At 43.6% G+C, this 19729-nt stretch overlaps 1 protein-coding gene across 2 annotated transcripts in view; it reads right to left on the reverse strand.

Moving 5' to 3' along the window:
* The window catches only part of xylb (xylulokinase homolog (H. influenzae)), a 50154-nt gene that overhangs the window by 23353 nt on the left and 7072 nt on the right, over positions 1 to 19729 (reverse strand). For both annotated transcript variants that reach the window (XM_075452675.1, XM_075452676.1), the window contains exons 6-13: positions 18477 to 18605; positions 18323 to 18388; positions 18170 to 18242; positions 17970 to 18088; positions 12391 to 12472; positions 11224 to 11264; positions 10896 to 11011; positions 2467 to 2582 (exon numbers count right to left, since the gene is read on the reverse strand). In XM_075452675.1, the coding sequence (XP_075308790.1) occupies positions 2467 to 2582; positions 10896 to 11011; positions 11224 to 11264; positions 12391 to 12472; positions 17970 to 18088; positions 18170 to 18242; positions 18323 to 18388; positions 18477 to 18605 (742 nt within the window). The remainder of the gene's footprint in view (positions 1 to 2466; positions 2583 to 10895; positions 11012 to 11223; positions 11265 to 12390; positions 12473 to 17969; positions 18089 to 18169; positions 18243 to 18322; positions 18389 to 18476; positions 18606 to 19729) is intronic.

Below are 19729 nucleotides of genomic sequence, written 5' to 3' on the forward strand. Positions count from 1 at the left end.
GGAAGCAGGATGGAAGGAGGCAGGATGGAAGGAGGCAGGAGGTAAAGAAGCAGGATGTAAGGAAGCAGGATGTAAGGAGGCAGGAGGTAAAGAAGCAGGATGTAAGGAGGCAGGATGTAAGGAAGCAGGATGTAAGGAGGCAGGATGGAAGGAAGCAGGATGGAAGGAGGCAGGATGGAAGGAGGCAGGATGGAAGGAGGCAGGAGGTAAGGAGGCAGGATGTAAGGAGGCAGGATGTAAGGAAGCAGGATGTAAGGAAGCAGGATGTAAGGAAGCAGGATGTAAGGAGGCAGGATGGAAGGAGGCAGGATGTAAGGAGGCAGGAGGTAAGGAGGCAGGATGTAAGGAGGCAGGATGTAAGGAGGCAGGAAGTAAGGAGGCAGGATGTAAGGAGGCAGGATGTAAGGAAGCAGGATGTAAGGAAGCAGGATGGAAGGAGGCAGGATGGAAGGAGGCAGGATGGAAGGAGGCAGGAGGTAAGGAGGCAGGATGTAAGGAGGCAGGATGTAAGGAAGCAGGATGTAAGGAAGCAGGATGTAAGGAAGCAGGATGTAAGGAGGCAGGATGGAAGGAGGCAGGATGTAAGGAGGCAGGATGGAAGGAGGCAGGATGGAAGGAACAGGATGTAAGGAAGCAGGATGTAAGGAGGCCGGATGTAAGGAGGCAGGATGTAAGGAAGCAGGATGTAAGGAAGCAGGATGTAAGGAGGCAGGATGGCAGGAGGCAGGATGGAAGGAAGCAGGATGTAAGGAGGCAGGATGGAAGGAGGCAGGATGTAAGGAGGCAGGATGTAAGGAGGCAGGATGGAAGGAAGCAGGATGTAAGGAGGCAGGATGGAAGGAAGCAGGATGTAAGGAGGCAGGAGGTAAAGAAGCAGGATGTAAGGAGGCAGGATGTAAGGAAGCAGGATGTAAGGAGGCAGGAGGTAAAGAAGCAGGATGTAAGGAAAAGGATTTAAGGAAGCAGGATGTAAGGAGGCAGGATGTAAGGAGGCAGGATGTAAGGAAGCAGGATGTAAGGAAGCAGGATGTAAGGAGGCAGGATGTAAGGAGGCAGGAGGTAAAGAAGCAGGATGTAAGGAACAGGATGTAAGGAAGCAGGATGTAAGGAGGCAGGATGTAAGGAGGCAGGATGTAAGGAGGCAGGATGTAAGTAAGCAGGATGTAAGGAGGCAGGATGTAAGGAGGCAGGATGTAAGGAAGCAGGATGTAAGGAAGCAGGATGTAAGGAGGCAGGAGGTAAAGAAGCAGGATGTAAGGAAGCAGGATGTAAGGAAGCAGGATGTAAGGAGGCAGGATGGAAGGAGGCAGGATGGAAGGAGGCAGGATGTAAGGAGGCAGGATGTAAGGAAGCAGGATGTAAGGAAGCAGGATGTAAGGAGGCAGGATGTAAGGAGGCAGGAGGTAAAGAAGCAGGAGGTAAGGAACAGGATGTAAGGAAGCAGGATGTAAGGAGGCAGGATGTAAGGAAGCAGGATGTAAGGAAGCAGGATGTAAGGAGGCAGGATGTAAGGAGGCAGGAGGTAAAGAAGCAGGATGTAAGGAACAGGATGTAAGGAAGCAGGATGTAAGGAGGCAGGATGTAAGGAGGCAGGATGTAAGGAAGCAGGATGTAAGGAAGCAGGATGTAAGGAGGCAGGATGTAAGGAGGCAGGATGGAAGGAAGCAGGATGTAAGGAAGCAGGATGTAAGGAGGCAGGAGGTAAAGAAGCAGGATGTAAGGAGGCAGGATGTAAGGAGGCAGGATGTAAGGAAGCAGGATGTAAGGAAGCAGGATGTAAGGAGGCAGGATGTAAGGAAGCAGGATGTAAGGAAGCAGGATGTAAGGAGGCAGGATGTAAGGAGGCAGGATGTAAGGAAGCAGGATGTAAGGAAGCAGGATGTAAGGAGGCAGGATGTAAGGAGGCAGGATGTAAGGAAGCAGGATGTAATGAAGCAGGATGGAAGGAGGCAGGATGGAAGGAGGCAGGATGTAAGGAGGCAGGATGGAAGGAGGCAGGATGTAAGGAGGCAGGAGGTAAGGAGGCAGGATGTAAGGAGGCAGGATGTAAGGAAGCAGGATGTAAGGAAGCAGGATGTAAGGAGGCAGGATGTAAGGAGGCAGGATGTAAGGAAGCAGGATGTAAGGAAGCAGGATGTAAGGAGGCAGGATGTAAGGAGGCAGGATGGAAGGAAGCAGGATGTAAGGAGGCAGGATGTAAGGAGGCAGGATGTAAGGAGGCAGGATGTAAGGAGGCAGGATGTAAGGAAGCAGGATGTAAGGAAGCAGGATGGAAGGAGGCAGGATGGAAGGAAGCAGGATGTAAGGAAGCAGGATGGAAGGAGGCAGGATGTAAGGAAGCAGGATGTAAGGAAGCAGGATGTAAGGAGGCAGGATGTAAGGAGGCAGGATGTAAGGAAGCAGGATGTAAGGAAGCAGGATGGAAGGAGGCAGGATGGAAGGAAGCAGGATGGAAGGAGGCCTCACCGATGTTTCCCCCGTTGCCCAGCGGCGTCTCTCTCAGAGTGACAGAGAAGGCTTCCCAGGAACCCCCGGTGCACCGGTTCCTGATTTCTTCTCTGGTCAAAGATCCGTTCTTGAAGCTGCGGACGAACAGCCGGGTTCCATTTTAGATTATACCGATTCTAGATCCGTTTAACACGTTTCAGATCAGATCCGTTAATACGTTTCAGAGCAGATCCGTTAATGCGTTTCAGATCAGATCCGTTAATACGTTTCAGATCAGATCCGTTAATACGTTTCAGATCGGATCCGTTAATACGTTTCAGATCCGTTAATACGTTTCAGATCAGATCCGTTAATACGTTTCAGAGCAGATCCGTTAATACGTTTCAGATCGGATCCGTTAATACGTTTCAGATCGGATCCGTTAATACGTTTCAGATCCGTTAATACGTTTCAGAGCAGATCCGTTAATACGTTTCAGAGCAGATCCGTTAATGCGTTTCAGATCAGATCCGTTAATACGTTTCAGATCGGATCCGTTAATACGTTTCAGATCCGTTAATACGTTTCAGATCAGATCCGTTAATACGTTTCAGAGCAGATCCGTTAATACGTTTCAGATCGGATCCGTTAATACGTTTCAGATCGGATCCGTTAATACGTTTCAGATCCGTTAATACGTTTCAGAGCAGATCCGTTAATACGTTTCAGATCAGATCCGTTAATACGTTTCAGATCGGATCCGTTAATACGTTTCAGATCGGATCCGTTAATACGTTTCAGATCGGATCCGTTAATACGTTTCAGATCCGTTAATACGTTTCAGATCGGATCCGTTAATACGTTTCAGATCGGATCCGTTAATACGTTTCAGATCGGATCCGTTAATGCGTTTCAGATCGGATCCGTTAATACGTTTCAGATCCGTTAATACGTTTCAGATCAGATCCGTTAATACGTTTCAGATCAGATCCGTTAATCTGTTTCAGATCGGATCCGTTAATACGTTTCAGATCAGATCCGTTAATACGTTTCAGATCCGTTAATACGTTTCAGATCGGATCCGTTAATACGTTTCAGATCGGATCCGTTAATACGTTTCAGATCAGATCCGTTAATACGTTTCAGATCCGTTAATACGTTTCAGATCGGATCCGTTAATACGTTTCAGATCGGATCCGTTAATCTGTTTCAGATCGGATCCGTTAATACGTTTCAGATCGGATCCGTTAATACGTTTCAGATCAGATCCGTTAATACGTTTCAGATCAGATCCGTTAATACGTTTCAGATCCGTTAATACGTTTCAGATCCGTTAATACGTTTCAGATCGGATCCGTTAATACGTTTCAGATCGGATCCGTTAATACGTTTCAGATCCGTTCCGTTAATACGTTTCAGAGCAGATCCGTTAATACGTTTCAGATCCGTTAATACGTTTCAGATCAGTTCCGTTAATACGTTTCAGAGCAGATCCGTTAATACGTTTCAGATCCGTTAATACGTTTCAGATCGGATCCGTTAATATGTTTCAGATCCGTTAATACGTTTCAGATCGGATCCGTTAATACGTTTCAGAGCGGATCCGTTAATACGTTTCAGATCGGATCCGTTAATACGTTTCAGATCGGATCCGTTAATACGTTTCAGATCAGATCCGTTAATACGTTTCAGATCGGATCCGTTAATACGTTTCAGATCCGTTCCGTTAATACGTTTCAGAGCAGATCCGTTAATACGTTTCAGATCCGTTAATACGTTTCAGATCAGTTCCGTTAATACGTTTCAGAGCAGATCCGTTAATACGTTTCAGATCGGATCCGTTAATACGTTTCAGATCGGATCCGTTAATACGTTTCAGATCCGTTAATACGTTTCAGATCCGTTAATACGTTTCAGAGCAGATCCGTTAATACGTTTCAGATCAGATCCGTTAATACGTTTCAGATCGGATCCGTTAATACGTTTCAGATCAGATCCGTTAATACGTTTCAGATCAGATCCGTTAATACGTTTCAGATCCGTTAATCTGTTTCAGATCGGATCCGTTAATACGTTTCAGATCGGATCCGTTAATACGTTTCAGATCAGATCCGTTAATACGTTTCAGATCAGATCCGTTAATACGTTTCAGATCCGTTAATACGTTTCAGATCGGATCCGTTAATACGTTTCAGATCCGTTAATACGTTTCAGATCGGATCCGTTAATACGTTTCAGATCGGATCCGTTAATACGTTTCAGATCCGTTCCGTTAATACGTTTCAGAGCAGATCCGTTAATACGTTTCAGATCCGTTAATACGTTTCAGATCAGTTCCGTTAATACGTTTCAGAGCAGATCCGTTAATACGTTTCAGATCGGATCCGTTAATACGTTTCAGATCGGATCCGTTAATACGTTTCAGATCCGTTAATACGTTTCAGAGCAGATCCGTTAATACGTTTCAGATCAGATCCGTTAATACGTTTCAGATCGGATCCGTTAATACGTTTCAGATCGGATCCGTTAATACGTTTCAGATCCGTTAATACGTTTCAGATCGGATCCGTTAATACGTTTCAGATCCGTTAATACGTTTCAGATCGGATCCGTTAATACGTTTCAGATCGGATCCGTTAATACGTTTCAGATCGGATCCGTTAATGCGTTTCAGATCGGATCCGTTAATACGTTTCAGATCCGTTAATACGTTTCAGATCAGATCCGTTAATACGTTTCAGATCGGATCCGTTAATACGTTTCAGATCGGATCCGTTAATACGTTTCAGATCGGATCCGTTAATACGTTTCAGATCGGATCCGTTAATACGTTTCAGATCAGATCCGTTAATACGTTTCAGATCAGATCCGTTAATACGTTTCAGATCAGATCCGTTAATCTGTTTCAGATCGGATCCGTTAATACGTTTCAGATCAGATCCGTTAATACGTTTCAGATCCGTTAATACGTTTCAGATCGGATCCGTTAATACGTTTCAGATCGGATCCGTTAATACGTTTCAGATCAGATCCGTTAATACGTTTCAGATCAGATCCGTTAATACGTTTCAGATCCGTTAATCTGTTTCAGATCAGATCCGTTAATACGTTTCAGATCGGATCCGTTAATACGTTTCAGATCAGATCCGTTAATACGTTTCAGATCAGATCCGTTAATACGTTTCAGATCCGTTAATACGTTTCAGATCCGTTAATACGTTTCAGATCGGATCCGTTAATACGTTTCAGATCCGTTCCGTTAATACGTTTCAGAGCAGATCCGTTAATACGTTTCAGATCCGTTAATACGTTTCAGATCAGTTCCGTTAATACGTTTCAGAGCAGATCCGTTAATACGTTTCAGATCCGTTAATACGTTTCAGATCAAATCCGTTAATACGTTTCAGATCAGTTCCATTAATACGTTTCAGATCAGATCCGTTAATACGTTTCAGATCCGTTAATACGTTTCAGATCGGATCCGTTAATATGTTTCAGATCCGTTAATACGTTTCAGATCGGATCCGTTAATACGTTTCAGAGCGGATCCGTTAATACGTTTCAGAGCAGATCCGTTAATACGTTTCAGATCAGATCCGTTAATACGTTTCAGAGCAGATCCGTTAATACGTTTCAGATCGGATCCGTTAATACGTTTCAGAGCAGATCCGTTAATACGTTTCAGATCAGATCCGTTAATACGTTTCAGAGCAGATCCGTTAATACGTTTCAGATCGGATCCGTTAATACGTTTCAGAGCGGATCCGTTAATACGTTTCAGAGCAGATCCGTTAATACGTTTCAGATCAGATCCGTTAATACGTTTCAGAGCAGATCCGTTAATACGTTTCAGATCAGATCCGTTAATACGTTTCAGATCCGTTAATACGTTTCAGATCGGATCCGTTAATACGTTTCAGATCGGATCCGTTAATACGTTTCAGATCGGATCCGTTAATGCGTTTCAGATCGGATCCGTTAATACGTTTCAGATCCGTTAATAAGTTTCAGATCAGATCCGTTAATACGTTTCAGATCAGATCCGTTAATACGTTTCAGATCGGATCCGTTAATACGTTTCAGATCGGATCCGTTAATACGTTTCAGATCGGATCCGTTAATACGTTTCAGATCGGATCCGTTAATACGTTTCAGATCCGTTAATACGTTTCAGATCAGTTCCGTTAATACGTTTCAGAGCAGATCAGTTAATACGTTTCAGATCGGATCCGTTAATACGTTTCAGATCGGATCCGTTAATACGTTTCAGATCCGTTAATACGTTTCAGAGCAGATCCGTTAATACGTTTCAGATCAGATCCGTTAATACGTTTCAGATCAGATCCGTTAATACGTTTCAGATCGGATCCGTTAATACGTTTCAGATCGGATCCGTTAATACGTTTCAGATCCGTTAATACGTTTCAGATCGGATCCGTTAATACGTTTCAGATCCGTTAATACGTTTCAGATCGGATCCGTTAATACGTTTCAGATCGGATCCGTTAATACGTTTCAGATCAGATCCGTTAATACGTTTCAGATCCGTTAATACGTTTCAGATCAGATCCGTTAATACGTTTCAGATCGGATCCGTTAATACGTTTCAGATCCGTTAATACGTTTCAGATCGGATCCGTTAATACGTTTCAGATCGGATCCGTTAATACGTTTCAGAGCAGATCCGTTAATACGTTTCAGATCGGATCCGTTAATGCGTTTCAGATCGGATCCGTTAATACGTTTCAGATCCGTTAATACGTTTCAGATCAGATCCGTTAATACGTTTCAGATCGGATCCGTTAATACGTTTCAGATCGGATCCGTTAATACGTTTCAGATCGGATCCGTTAATACGTTTCAGATCGGATCCGTTAATACGTTTCAGATCGGATCCGTTAATACGTTTCAGATCAGATCCGTTAATACGTTTCAGATCGGATCCGTTAATACGTTTCAGATCGGATCCGTTAATACGTTTCAGATCGGATCCGTTAATACGTTTCAGATCGGATCCGTTAATACGTTTCAGATCCGTTAATACGTTTCAGATCAGATCCGTTAATACGTTTCAGATCAGATCCGTTAATCTGTTTCAGATCGGATCCGTTAATACGTTTCAGATCAGATCCGTTAATACGTTTCAGATCCGTTAATACGTTTCAGATCGGATCCGTTAATACGTTTCAGATCGGATCCGTTAATACGTTTCAGATCAGATCCGTTAATACGTTTCAGATCAGATCCGTTAATACGTTTCAGATCGGATCCGTTAATACGTTTCAGATCGGATCCGTTAATACGTTTCAGATCAGATCCGTTAATACGTTTCAGATCAGATCCGTTAATACGTTTCAGATCCGTTAATACGTTTCAGATCGGATCCGTTAATACGTTTCAGATCCGTTAATACGTTTCAGATCGGATCCGTTAATACGTTTCAGATCCGTTCCGTTAATACGCTTCAGAGCAGATCCGTTAATACGTTTCAGATCCGTTAATACGTTTCAGATCAGTTCCGTTAATACGTTTCAGAGCAGATCCGTTAATACGTTTCAGATCAGATCCGTTAATACGTTTCAGATCAGATCCGTTAATACGTTTCAGATCCGTTAATACGTTTCAGATCGGATCCGTTAATATGTTTCAGATCCGTTAATACGTTTCAGATCGGATCCGTTAATACGTTTCAGAGCGGATCCGTTAATACGTTTCAGAGCAGATCCGTTAATACGTTTCAGATCAGATCCGTTAATACGTTTCAGAGCAGATCCGTTAATACGTTTCAGAGCAGATCCGTTAATACGTTTCAGATCGGATCCGTTAATACGTTTCAGAGCGGATCCGTTAATACGTTTCAGAGCGGATCCGTTAATACGTTTCAGAGCAGATCCGTTAATACGTTTCAGATCAGATCCGTTAATACGTTTCAGAGCAGATCCGTTAATACGTTTCAGATCGGATCCGTTAATACGTTTCAGAGCGGATCCGTTAATACGTTTCAGAGCGGATCCGTTAATACGTTTCAGAGCGGATCCGTTAATACGTTTCAGAGCGGATCCGTTAATACGTTTCAGAGCAGATCCGTTAATACGTTTCAGATCAGATCCGTTAATACGTTTCAGAGCAGATCCGTTAATACGTTTCAGATCCGTTAATACATTTCAGATCAGATCCGTTAATACGTTTCAGATCCGTTAATACGTTTCAGAGCAGATCCGTTAATACGTTTCAGATCAGATCCGTTAATACGTTTCAGATCGGATCCGTTAATACGTTTCAGATCCGTTAATACGTTTCAGATCAGATCCGTTAATATGTTTCAGATCCGTTAATACGTTTCAGATCAGATCCGTTAATACGTTTCAGATCAGATCCGTTAATACGTTTCAGAGCAGATCCGTTAATACGTTTCAGATCCGTTAATACGTTTCAGATCGGATCCGTTAATACGTTTCAGATCAGATCCGTTAATACGTTTCAGATCCGTTAATACGTTTCAGATCGGATCCGTTAATACGTTTCAGATCCGTTAATACGTTTCAGATCAGATCCGTTAATATGTTTCAGATCCGTTAATACGTTTCAGATCCGTTAATACGTTTCAGATCGGATCCGTTAATACGTTTCAGATCAGATCCGTTAATACGTTTCAGATCCGTTAATGCGTTTCAGATCAGATCCGTTAATACGTTTCAGATCAGATCCGTTAATACGTTTCAGATCAGATCCGTTAATGCGTTTCAGATCAGATCCGTTAATACGTTTCAGATCAGATCCGTTAATACGTTTCAGAGCGGATCCGTTAATACGTTTCAGAGCGGATCCGTTAATACGTTTCAGATCAGATCCGTTAATACGTTTCAGATCAGATCCGTTAATACGTTTCAGAGCGGATCCGTTAATACGTTTCAGAGCGGATCCGTTAATACGTTTCAGATCGGATCCGTTAATACGTTTCAGATCAGATCCGTTAATACGTTTCAGATCAGATCCGTTAATACGTTTCAGAGCGGATCCGTTAATACGTTTCAGAGCGGATCCGTTAATACGTTTCAGATCGGATCCGTTAATACGTTTCAGATCAGATCCGTTAATGCGTTTCAGATCAGATCCGTTAATACGTTTCAGATCAGATCCGTTAATACGTTTCAGAGCGGATCCGTTAATACGTTTCAGAGCGGATCCGTTAATACGTTTCAGATCAGATCCGTTAATACGTTTCAGATCAGATCCGTTAATACGTTTCAGAGCGGATCCGTTAATACGTTTCAGAGCGGATCCGTTAATACGTTTCAGATCGGATCCGTTAATACGTTTCAGATCAGATCCGTTAATGCGTTTCAGATCAGATCCGTTAATACGTTTCAGATCAGATCCGTTAATACGTTTCAGATCAGATCCGTTAATGCGTTTCAGATCAGATCCGTTAATACGTTTCAGATCCGTTAATACGTTTCAGAGCAGATCCGTTAATACGTTTCAGATCAGATCCGTTAATACGTTTCAGATCGGATCCGTTAATACGTTTCAGATCCGTTAATACGTTTCAGATCAGATCCGTTAATATGTTTCAGATCCGTTAATACGTTTCAGATCAGATCCGTTAATACGTTTCAGATCAGATCCGTTAATACGTTTCAGAGCAGATCCGTTAATACGTTTCAGATCCGTTAATACGTTTCAGATCGGATCCGTTAATACGTTTCAGATCAGATCCGTTAATACGTTTCAGATCCGTTAATACGTTTCAGATCGGATCCGTTAATACGTTTCAGATCCGTTAATACGTTTCAGATCAGATCCGTTAATATGTTTCAGATCCGTTAATACGTTTCAGATCCGTTAATACGTTTCAGATCGGATCCGTTAATACGTTTCAGATCAGATCCGTTAATACGTTTCAGATCCGTTAATGCGTTTCAGATCAGATCCGTTAATACGTTTCAGATCAGATCCGTTAATACGTTTCAGATCAGATCCGTTAATGCGTTTCAGATCAGATCCGTTAATACGTTTCAGATCAGATCCGTTAATACGTTTCAGAGCGGATCCGTTAATACGTTTCAGAGCGGATCCGTTAATACGTTTCAGATCAGATCCGTTAATACGTTTCAGATCAGATCCGTTAATACGTTTCAGAGCGGATCCGTTAATACGTTTCAGAGCGGATCCGTTAATACGTTTCAGATCAGATCCGTTAATACGTTTCAGATCAGATCCGTTAATACGTTTCAGAGCGGATCCGTTAATACGTTTCAGATCAGATCCGTTAATACGTTTCAGAGCGGATCCGTTAATACGTTTCAGAGCGGATCCGTTAATACGTTTCAGATCAGATCCGTTAATACGTTTCAGATCAGATCCGTTAATACGTTTCAGATCAGATCCGTTAATACGTTTCAGAGCGGATCCGTTAATGCGTTAAAACCCAGGAGGAAACAGAACCCAGGGAGTGTCAGATGTACCACAGCAGAGCCATGAAGGCCTGCAGGTCCACTGGGCTGCAGAAGATGTGGCCCTCGAGGGCCGGCCGGGGCTCCTGGATCCACAGAAACACCGTGTCACTGGTCCCCAGACTCACCTGAAAACACACTCACACACACTCAGCGTAACACACACAGCGTAACACACACACACACAGCGTAACACACACACACAGCGTAACACACACGCACACACACAGCGTAACACACACACACACACACACACACACACACACACACACACACACACACACACACACACAGCGTAACACACACAGACACACACACACACACAGGGGGCGGGGCTTACCGCCACGTCTCCCTGCTGCAGCCTCATTCCTGCCAGAGACGCTGAGGAGACACACACAGGTCTCCATCACTTCTGCAGCTGGGACGCACGGCGTGGACGCACGGCGTGGACGCACGGCGTGGACGCACGGCGTGGACGCACGGCGTGGACGCACGGCGTGGACGCACGGCGTGGACGCACGGCGTGGACGCACGGCGCATCACAGTGGCCACAAGGCCACGTGCACGTGCACGGCACGGCCTTCAAACAGCCGTCTGCGTCATTTCACGTTAGTTTATCTTTTCTGTCTAATTTAACAACCTTTTTATTCCGCTTCATCATTTCAGAAATTAACTCATTTTCAGCTTTTCTTGTTTTTCTTCCTTTTTTAAAATGTATTCAATCGAATCTGTTATTGTGTTTTATTATATTTCTCAGTAGTTTTATTAAAAACACTTTGATTAGATCAGTTGGTCCTCTGACAGCTCCCTGGATCTAAGGTTACAGCAGCAGAAAAACTGAGGCTCATTACGTTTAATCTGAATTCTTCTTCAACTTCAAAGGTTGTTTCTTCAGTAGAAAAGAGAAACCTTTCAGGCTGCCGGTGAGATTCTCTGAGACGTTACAGTCGGCCTGTAACCCACCGAAGGCTTTAACGTGTGATGTGTTACAGGCAGCAGGAAACCGGACTGACTGAAGGAAACAGCAGCTGCTGCAGAGAAAAACTGAAGGAAACAGGTCCTTTATGGTGGATTAACTGAAGAGGGAAACAGTGAAGCAACAGCACCATTTAGTGTTCACGCTGTATATACACAGGGTTACAATCTAAGCAAATATGTTGGAATAAATCAGATATATTTCTGCTGATCATTTTTCCAGCATTCAGCCTTTACTCCTGGCAGCTTGAAGTTACACCTGGGAAATAAAAATGATGTTCAAAGTTTTATAATCTTACATTATAACCTAGCAACAGTCCAGATAAAATAATTTATCTGGACTTTTGCTTGTTTTTAAATTCATTTAAATTAATTTGTTTCTCTTTATGTTCTTTTATGTATTTTTAATGCTTCTTCCACTCCCTGCTGCAATGCTTTTATTTTACGTAAAGCTCTTTGAATTGTTTTGTACATGAAATGTGCTATATAAATAAATTTGATTTGAAAACAAATAAGTGATTTTTTTTCCTACCTGGGTTGTCTCCAGTGAAAGCTACCACCCTGCAGCTCTCGGAAAAACCGTATCGACGCACAAAGTAGGAGGAGACCGGACCCTGCAACGGCAGAGAGGACCAGAATGAACCAGTACAGGCTACTGTCCCCAATTAGAGACCAGTATGCACCGTTAGAGACCATCAGAAACCGGTACAGAACAGTATCCACTGTTAGAGACCATCATAAACCGGTACAGAACAGTATCCACTGTTAGAGATCATCAGAAACCGGTACAGACCAGTATCCACCGTTAGAGACCATCATAAACCGGTACAGAACAGTATCCACTGTTAGAGACCATCAGAAACCGGTAAAGACCAGTATGGACTACTTGAGATAAGAATGGATCAGTCCCATATGGTAGTACTCAATAGGATTCGAGCTCGGACCAGTAAAGAAAACTTTGGATAAGTATGGATCAGTGAGGACGGCATGGTTTAATGTGGGGACGCACCGATCCGACATTTGGATCAGATATCGGTACCGATATCGAAGAAAATTCGAGATCGGGATTGGATTTTTACATTTTTTTTATTTTCCCCCTTTACCTGTCCTGTATTGGCAATCATCCAAGGGCCTTCTGCACCCTCTAGTGGTGAAAAAGAAAACTGTGAAGTTGAGACTACCTCTGATTTTTGTTTCGTTTTGTTTTTACCAAGAGAGATAAAACAAAACAATAGTTTTGTTCAGATGCTTTTGAAATGGATCTTTAATTCCCATTTGCACTAAACTATATAAAGAGCTGATTGATATTTATTTTGAAAGTCTACCAACCAAGCTGGAGAAGCTGTTGTTTTGTTCTCAATTTCAGCTCCTTTATTATTTAATATTTTGTTTTACAAAGTAATTCAGTACATTTATATCTGTTTACTTGTCGTTTTAAAAATAGGAAAGAAATGTTTAAGTCTGATGTTGCCTTGAAAAAAAGAATGATCCCAGTCTTTTCCACACGATGAAACTTAACCTTTGGTAGCATGATTCCGCGCTGTTTTTCTGTATCGGATCGGCCGATACTAAACCTAAACCTCAGATACTAAACCCAAACCTCAGATACTAAACCTAAACCTCAGATCCTATACCTAAACCTCAGATACTAAACCTAAACATCAGATACTAAACCTAAACATCAGATACTAAACCTAAACCTCAGACACTAAACCTCAGACACTAAACCTAAACCTCAGACACTAAACCTAAACCTCAGATACTAAACCTCAGACACTAAACCTAAACCTCAGACACTAAACCTAAACCTCAGACACTAAACCTAAACCTCAGACACTAAACCTCAGATACTAAACCTAAAGCTCAGACACTAAACCTAAACCTCAGATACTAAACCTAAACATCAGATACTAAACCTAAACATCAGATACTAAACCTAAACCTCAGACACTAAACCTCAGACACTAAACCTAAACCTCAGACACTAAACCTAAACCTCAGATACTAAACCTCAGACACTAAACCTAAACCTCAGACACTAAACCTCAGATACTAAACCTAAAGCTCAGACACTAAACCTAAACCTCAGATACTAAACCTAAACATCAGATACTAAACCTAAACATCAGATACTAAACCTAAACCTCAGACACTAAACCTCAGACACTAAACCTAAACCTCAGACACTAAACCTAAACCTCAGATACTAAACCTCAGACACTAAACCTAAACCTCAGACACTAAACCTCAGACACTAAACCTAAACCTCAGACACTAAACCTAAACCTCAGATACTAAACCTCAGACACTAAACCTAAACCTCAGACACTAAACCTCAGATACTAAACCTAAACCTCAGACACTAAACCTCAGATACTAAACCTAAACCTCAGACACTAAACCTCAGATACTAAACCTAAACCTCAGATACTAAACCTCAGACACTAAACCTAAACCTCAGATACTAAACCTCAGACACTAAACCTAAACCTCAGATACTAAACCTAAACCTCAGACACTAAACCTAAACCTCAGATACTAAACCTAAACCTCAGACACTAAACCTAAACATCAGATACTAAACCTAAACATCAGATACTAAACCTAAACCTCAGACACTAAACCTCAGACACTAAACCTAAACCTCAGACACTAAACCTAAACCTCAGTTACTAAACCTCAGACACTAAACCTAAACCTCAGACACTAAACCTAAACCTCAGACACTAAACCTCAGATACTAAACCTAAAGCTCAGACACTAAACCTAAACCTCAGATACTAAACCTAAACATCAGATACTAAACCTAAACATCAGATACTAAACCTAAACCTCAGACACTAAACCTCAGACACTAAACCTAAACCTCAGACACTAAACCTAAACCTCAGATACTAAACCTAAACCTCAGACACTAAACCTAAACCTCAGACACTAAACCTCAGATACTAAACCTAAACCTCAGACACTAAACCTAAACCTCAGATACTAAACCTAAACCTCAGATACTAAACCTCAGACACTAAACCTAAACCTCAGATACTAAACCTCAGACACTAAACCTAAACCTCAGATACTAAACCTAAACCTCAGACACTAAACCTAAACCTCAGATACTAAACCTAAACCTCAGACACTAAACCTAAACATCAGATACTAAACCTAAACCTCAGACACTAAACCTAAACATCAGATACTAAACCTAAACATCAGATACTAAACCTAAACATCAGATACTAAACCTAAACCTCAGACACTAAACCTAAACATCAGATACTAAACCTAAACATCAGACACTAAACCTAAACCTCAGACACTAAACCTAAACCTCAGACACTAAACCTAAACATCAGATACTAAACCTAAACCTCAGACACTAAACCTAAACCTCAGACACTAAACCTAAACATCAGATACTAAACCTAAACCTCAGACACTAAACCTCAGACACTAAACCTAAACCTCAGATACTAAACCTCAGACACTAAACCTAAACCTCAGACACTAAACCTCAGATACTAAACCTAAAGCTCAGACACTAAACCTAAACCTCAGATACTAAACCTAAACATCAGATACTAAACCTAAACATCAGATACTAAACCTAAACCTCAGACACTAAACCTCAGACACTAAACCTAAACCTCAGACACTAAACCTAAACCTCAGATACTAAACCTAAACCTCAGACACTAAACCTCAGACACTAAACCTCAGATACTAAACCTAAACCTCAGACACTAAACCTAAACCTCAGATACTAAACCTAAACCTGAGATACTAAACCTCAGACACTAAACCTAAACCTCAGATACTAAACCTCAGACACTAAACCTAAACCTCAGATACTAAACCTAAACCTCAGACACTAAACCTAAACATCAGATACTAAACCTAAACCTCAGACACTAAACCTAAACATCAGATACTAAACCTAAACATCAGATACTAAACCTAAACATCAGATACTAAACCTAAACCTCAGACACTAAACCTAAACATCAGATACTAAACCTAAACCTCAGACACTAAACCTAAACCTCAGACACTAAACCTAAACCTCAGACACTAAACAGACACTAAACCTAAACATCAGATACTAAACCTAAACCTCAGACACTAAACCTAAACCTCAGACACTAAACAGACACTAAACCTAAACATCAGATACTAAACCTAAACCTCAGACACTAAACCTAAACATCAGATACTAAACCTAAACCTCAGACACTAAACCTAAACCTCAGACACTAAACCTAAACATCAGATACTAAACCTAAACCTCAGACACTAAACCTAAACCTCAGACACTAAACCTAAACCTCAGACACTAAACCTAAACATCAGATACTAAACCTAAACCTCAGACACTAAACCTAAACATCAGATACTAAACCTAAACATCAGATACTAAACCTAAACCTCAGATACTAAACCTAAACATCAGATACTAAACCTAAACCTCAGACACTAAACCTAAACCTCAGACACTAAACCTAAACATCAGATACTAAACCTAAACCTCAGACACTAAACCTAAACCTCAGACACTAAACCTAAACCTCAGACACTAAACAGACACTAAACCTAAACATCAGATACTAAACCTAAACCTCAGACACTAAACAGACACTAAACCTAAACATCAGATACTAAACCTAAACCTCAGACACTAAACCTAAACATCAGATACTAAACCTAAACCTCAGACACTAAACCTAAACATCAGATACTAAACCTAAACCTCAGACACTAAACCTAAACATCAGACACTAAACCTAAACATCAGATACTAAACCTAAACCTCAGACACTAAACCTAAACCTCAGACACTAAACCTAAACCTCAGACACTAAACAGACACTAAACCTAAACATCAGATACTAAACCTAAACCTCAGACACTAAACAGACACTAAACCTAAACATCAGATACTAAACCTAAACCTCAGACACTAAACCTAAACATCAGATACTAAACCTAAACCTCAGACACTAAACCTAAACATCAGATACTAAACCTAAACCTCAGACACTAAACCTAAACATCAGACACTAAACCTAAACATCAGATACTAAACCTAAACATCAGATACTAAACCTAAACCTCAGACACTAAACCTAAACATCAGATACTAAACCTAAACCTCAGACACTAAACCTAAACCTCAGATACTAAACCTAAACCTCAGACACTAAACCTAAACCTCAGACACTAAACCTAAACATCAGATACTAAACCTAAACCTCAGACACTAAACCTAAACCTCAGACACTAAACCTAAACCTCAGATACTAAACCTAAACCTCAGACACTAAACCTAAACCTCAGACACTAAACCTAAACCTCAGATACTAAACCTAAACCTCAGACACTAAACCTAAACCTCAGATACTAAACCTAAACCTCAGACACTAAACCTAAACCTCAGACACTAAACCTAAACCTCAGACACTAAACCTAAACCTCAGACACTAAACCTAAACATCAGATACTAAACCTAAACATCAGATACTAAACCGAAACCTCAGACATCGGTATCAGAGGCAGAAAAAGCGGACCGGTGCGTCCCTAGTTTAAAGGGGAACAAAGCAATTATCTTCTCTAGAAAAACTGCGTTCAAGTATTTAAAACATTACAACAATACATGCCCAGTAATATTGTTGTTTGTTGCTTTGTATATGGGAGTATCGTCCATTGTCTCTTTTGGGCTTTCACATGCGCGAGCGTACAACCAGCCGGTGAGTTACATGCTGTTTATAAAGTTGTTTTGTAACGTCCCCATGCCAGTAATGTGAGAACCATGCATATGGTTTTGATGGTAAGGCTTGTGACTTTATTGTCGGATGGTTTATAAAGTGGTGTGACGTTTCTGCAGTGTGCAAGTTGTTGTTTTACGTGGAAGGGTTAGCGCTTGCCCCTAGCCACCACGTATTAGCCTCGCATGACAGGCTGCGCGAACAGCGCGATCTCCACACAGGGAGCGCAGATTTGCACCTGTCTGTGTCCTACTATCAGTATTTGACAACCTCTAGCAATGGAAATGCGCTTCAAATGCCCCGGAGTTCCCCTTTAATGTTGACTAGTATAAACCATTATGGATGATCTTACCAGTACAGACATGGATGGCAGGGGATCTCCCAGGAGTCGGTCCAGATGAGGGGCGGTGGCTTCCAGGCAGACCTCAGACCAGCTTCTCCTCCTGATGTCCAACAGATTCATCCCAGAACCTGAGCACCGGTCAGTCGGTGAGTTCACGGGTCGGGCCGATTGATCGGGTTAATCTTAATTAATCAGATAACAAACGGTACCGTCGCTGTAGTCGATGGCAGCGTAACCACCGAGGAAGAGGGAGGCCGCGAAGCTGCTGACCAGAGAGATCCTCTGAAAGCAAACACACATGTTTAGGGTCAGGGAAAGGACGCCTGAGCTCAGGGAGGCTGCAGGTGCCTCTGACCTCTGACCTCAGTGTTATCCAGGTCTTCCGCTCTGGTCCCACGCAGTTTGGAAATCTGGTTTCCTGTGAAGCGCTGCACAAAGAACACAAAGAACGGTTCTTAAAAAGGGAACCTTCAAAGAAAGAAAGAAACGGACGGACGGACGGGTGCATGCCACCACCTCGTAGGCCCTGGACCCGGTGATGTCCGCCAGCCTCAGGGCGCCCCCTACTGCCGCCTGTAGGGCCCGGCACTGCTGCCCGCTGCTGGAGTCCATCCACACGGGGCTGTCCGACACCGAGAAGCTGTCCTGGGGACGCACCGACACAGACCGGACTCAGCAGGAGAAAGGGAACCACACGCCGACCGGTCCCCGGGACACCAACCCACCACCGGTCCCCGAGACACCAACCCACCTCAGGTCCCCGGGACACCAACCCACCTCAGGTCCCCGAGACACCAACCCACCTCAGGTCCCCGAGACACCAACCCACCACCGGTCCCCGAGACACCAACCCACCTCAGGTCCCCGAGACACCAACCCACCTCAGGTCCCCGAGACACCAACCCACCTCAGGTCCCCGAGACACCAACCCACCACCGGTCCCCGAGACACCAACCCACCTCAGGTCCCCGAGACACCAACCCACCTCAGGTCCCCGAGACACCAACCCACCTCAGGTCCCCGAGACACCAACCCACCACCGGTCCCCGAGACACCAACCCACCTCAGGTCCCCGAGACACCAACCCACCTCAGGTCCCCGAGACACCAACCCACCTCAGGTCCCCGGGACACCAACCCACCACCGGTCCCCGGGACACCAACCCACCTCAGGTCCCCGGGACACCAACCCACCTCAGGTCCCCGAGACACCGACCCACCTCAGGTCCCCGAGACACCGACCCACCTCAGGTCCCCGAGACACCGACCCACCTCAGGTCCCCGAGACACCGACCCACCTCAGGTCCCCGAGACACCAACCCACCACCGGTCCCCGAGACACCAACCCACCTCAGGTCCCCGAGACACCAACCCACCTCAGGTCCCCGAGACACCAACCCACCTCAGGTCCCCGAGACACCAACCCACCTCAGGTCCCCGAGACACCAACCCACCACCGGTCCCCGAGACACCAACCCACCTCAGGTCCCCGAGACACCAACCCACCTCAGGTCCCCGGGACACCGACCCACCTCAGGTCCCCGAGACACCGACCCACCACCGGTCCCCGAGACACCGACCCACCTCAGGTCCCCGGGACACCGACCCACCTCAGGTCCCCGGGACACCGACCCACCTCAGGTCCCCGGGACACCAACCCACCACCGGTCCCCGAGACACCAACCCACCTCAGGTCCCCGGGACACCAACCCACCTCAGGTCCCCGGGACACCAACCCACCTCAGGTCCCCGGGACACCAACCCACCACA

Source organism: Odontesthes bonariensis, chromosome 20 (genome assembly GCF_027942865.1).
Source record: "Odontesthes bonariensis isolate fOdoBon6 chromosome 20, fOdoBon6.hap1, whole genome shotgun sequence".
NCBI classification, from domain to species: domain Eukaryota; kingdom Metazoa; phylum Chordata; class Actinopteri; order Atheriniformes; family Atherinopsidae; genus Odontesthes; species Odontesthes bonariensis.